Source organism: Lipotes vexillifer, unplaced genomic scaffold (genome assembly GCF_000442215.2).
Source record: "Lipotes vexillifer unplaced genomic scaffold, Lipotes_vexillifer_v1.1 scaffold769, whole genome shotgun sequence".
Classification (NCBI taxonomy): domain Eukaryota; kingdom Metazoa; phylum Chordata; class Mammalia; order Artiodactyla; family Lipotidae; genus Lipotes; species Lipotes vexillifer.
Genome location: NW_006790073.1, coordinates 501,444 through 505,127, shown reverse-complemented (window position 1 = coordinate 505,127; position 3,684 = coordinate 501,444). Strand labels below are relative to the sequence as shown.

Below are 3,684 nucleotides of genomic sequence, written 5' to 3'. Positions count from 1 at the left end.
CAGTTTTTTATTCCCCCCAACCTCACCAAAAAAAACCGGGCATTCCTGACGTTCGTGCACCAGTCTATCCATTTCACAAGCTCTTGTTATCACAGATGACCTCAGGCACATTAGCAAAGTATGAGGGGAAAAATTCAGTTTTTCCTCTGTGTCTTCAACAACATAAATTTATTCAAGTTCCAATCCAGATAATTTTGCATGCAGTTTAAGATATATTAGTTATTTTGATATTTTAGATATTGGGTTTGGTAAATATTGATTTCTTTTACAGATGTCTGTGATAATGATACTCATGTTTCTGGTGGCGTGGTCCCCTTATTCCATCGTGTGCTTATGGGCTTCTTTTGGTGACCCAAAGAAGATTCCTCCCTCAATGGCCATCCTAGCTCCACTGTTTGCAAAATCTTCTACATTCTACAATCCCTGTATTTATGTGATTGCTAATAAAAAGTAAGTTATGTCTAAAATGCTTCTCAACTAAAAAAAGTGTATACAGAAATAATGTTAAAAAGGCAATGGATAATGTTCTAAAACTTTTGGGGAGGTAAGTGACAGAAACTCAATTCAGATGAATGTAAAAGTTACTTGGTTCATGCAACTTGAGAAGCATTTAGGACCTTAAATGTCTAGGGCTCCAGTTCTGTGACAGGCTCTTCCCACACAGAGGCGAGATAATCACGGGTAACTCAAGACCCAAGTTCCACAAGCTAAGCATCCCCAAATGTGAATTTTGTCTCACATGGCTTTCTGGCAGAAGTGGCCCTGGATGGTCAATGGTGAGCTCAGCTTGGGTCACAAGGTTACCCCGTTTAAAATACGTGGAATTGGTTTTGCAAAGAAGAGAGTAGTTCTATTACTGGAAAATGGACAAAGCAAGGCCAGCTGGACTCCCTAAGTGGGTAGCATAGTTGTATATTTACTAGGAGGAAGACATATCATTCAAACGCAAGGAAAAATTCAGTGCTAACACAAAGGGCTTCAGGAGTGTGTAGTCACTCAGAATAGTTGAGACTCTTCCCCTTCCCCCTTTGTTGAGCCTCTGCGCAAGGATTTCTTTCCTGCCTCCTCAGTGCAGCTTAGACTTCTTCATTTCCTGTTACTGCTTAAGGATGTAACAGTAGATGAACCAATCTACTGTGCTTCAATATTTGACCAGAAAAATCTCAGTAGAGGTGAAGTAATTTGATCCTGGAATGCCAGTGCTGCTTCTGTTACACTTATGTATTTATGCACATGTTAGGAAAGCAACTTTAGCCACAGATATATGAAGAAACATAAAAACTTTTAAGAAGCAGACCGCATAAGAAGCATAAAGAGCACATTTTAAATTCAGAGTCTCTTGGTAGTTCTTTAGGAAAGGTCAGGCATTCTCAAGCTCCTCTTAATTTAAACTGGCCTTTGCTCAGAAGAACAAATGCATGAAATACACATCCTTAGTTCAAGTAAATAATTCCTTGCAAATGACGTTAGATGCACCCTCTTAGACATAATTAGTGGTTTTTATTAAGTGTCTTCAATGTTAGTAGTCAGTGGTGCACAAGTGGTCTTTAACTGTCATACGCTTGATACACTGACCAAGGGTCTCAACAGCAGATGTTAAAGCTGGAAGCAGAAATTTATCTGGAGATGCCAGTTGGTAGTAGTGGCATCATAGCCATGTTTGAGGGTACTCTGAAAGTGCCAGGTCCTCATGGGTAATGCCAGATTTTCCCTTTTTTATTGTAGGTTCCGGAGGGCAATGCTTGCCATGTTCAAATGTCAGACTCACCAAGCAATGCCCGTGGAGAGTATCTTACCAATGGATGTACCCCAAAACCCACTGACTTCTGGAAAAGTCTGAAATAAGAGGAAAGCACACATTATCAAAACATTTGCTTTACTTTTTTTTTCAATGATTTAATTTCACTTAAAATCTGAGCCCATTTCAATCAAATGCAGACATAGAAGATTGTCCTAATAGACTGTAGATTTCTCACATGTAGTTTATAAGTTCTTCTTTTGGTGCACTGGCCACTGTAGGGAATGTTTCATTGTTTCCTTATATGTAAATTTATTGCTTATCTCCTTTGGTGAATAGAGGCACCTGAGATTAAGGCCTCTTCTCTTTCTCCCTATCATGGCATGTATTACGCTGTACCTGGTATCTTGCCTGGTCCCTCCATTAGATCAGCAGCAACTGCTATTTTAATGTTAGAATAAATTAATAATAATAATAAGTATAGTCTTTAATAAATAATTACTGAAATGAGTTGTTGGATGTTCCCAGCTAGAAAGGAAAACATTCACAATTTAAAAAATTTAATGCAATTATTTATTAACAGTCTACTTAATAAAAATGATCAAATGAATATTAAGCACTATTGCTTTTAAATCACATCAGTCAATGCACATATATATTTTATATAGCAGTTTATAATCTGTGCATACTGTTGTGTGTTCTGCATTTTTAATTACTGTTTTCATGTGTGTGTGTTTCCATATATTTGGCACTAGAACTAAGTTTAATCAGAGTGAGGGTTTTTGTATGTTTGTGGGTTTTTTCCTATCTTTTGTTTTATTGATGAAAAAATTAATCAATAGTCAGTGTAAGAAAGAAATGGAAAATTTTACTTGACCCAACCTCAAGATTATATCCCAAGAGACAGTCTTTAAGAAAGCTCTGAGGACTGTTCCAAAGAGGTAAGGTGGGAGGCCAGTATATAGTGCAATCAAGTACACATCTCGGTAGAAGGTTACTGCTATAGCAAGGAATAGATATCTTAGTTAATGTTTTTAGTGCTTTTCTAAGTTTGGGAAGATGAAAAAAACTGGGTTCATAAAATTTTCTCCTGAAAATATCTGACTGTGAGGGCTGGTTCAGCTAGTTTTCCCAGAGAACAAAGTGCCTCATCCTGATCTTCACCCTGAATTCCTTTCAGGGTGTATTGTAGGTCCGTGACTGCAGTGCCTAATGACTTGATTCTTGTAGAACTGGATAGTGGGCAATATCTTTATTTTATAATCCCCTCCTTTTTGGTCATGATTTTGACCAAGGTTTGAGAGGCATTTCGTGACCAATTTGTCCCACAGTGCTAGGAATGCTCATTCCCAGTTCAAGCAAGGATTTTGTTGATAGGCCACTCAGTGTGCTATTACTGGACTAGGCCCTGTTAGCAGTAGCCAAAGCCTCTGGACTGCCTGTCTTACTAGTCTGCTATGGTCCAGGAACTGATTCCTTCTTGTTGCCTCTTACCATATCTAGAGTTACACTGTTACAGTCATTGATCTTATTGTAGAACTATATATTTGGTCAATTGTTTTAAGTTGTCTACTCATAATTATTTTTATCAGAGGTTCAGTCACACATTTAGTAATGCAAGAAACAATAATCTTATAAAATAGGCTGAATAATGAAAGGATGCTTAACATCACTAATCATTGGAGAAATGCAAATCAAAACTACAATGAGGTATCACCTCGCACCAGTCAGAATGGCCATCATCAAAATATCTACAAACAATAAATGCTGGAGAGGGTGTGGAGAAAAGGGAACCCTCATGCACTGTTGGTGGGAATGTTAATTGATACAGCCACTATGGAGAACAGTATGGAGGTTCCTTAAAAAACTAAAAATAGTGTGATGAATTGGGAGATTGGGATTGACATATATACACTAATATGTATAAAATGGATAACTAATAAGAA

At 37.6% G+C, this 3,684-nt stretch overlaps 1 protein-coding gene across 1 annotated transcript in view; it reads left to right on the top strand.

The window, feature by feature from the left end:
* Window positions 1-1,840, top strand: part of RRH (retinal pigment epithelium-derived rhodopsin homolog) — a 14,303-nt gene extending 12,463 nt beyond the window's left edge. Inside the window, exons 6-7 of the mRNA XM_007463226.1 lie at window positions 272-450; window positions 1,726-1,840. Of these exons, the coding sequence (XP_007463288.1) occupies window positions 272-450; window positions 1,726-1,840 (294 nt within the window). The remainder of the gene's footprint in view (window positions 1-271; window positions 451-1,725) is intronic.
* The last annotated feature ends 1,844 nt before the right edge of the window (window positions 1,841-3,684 follow it).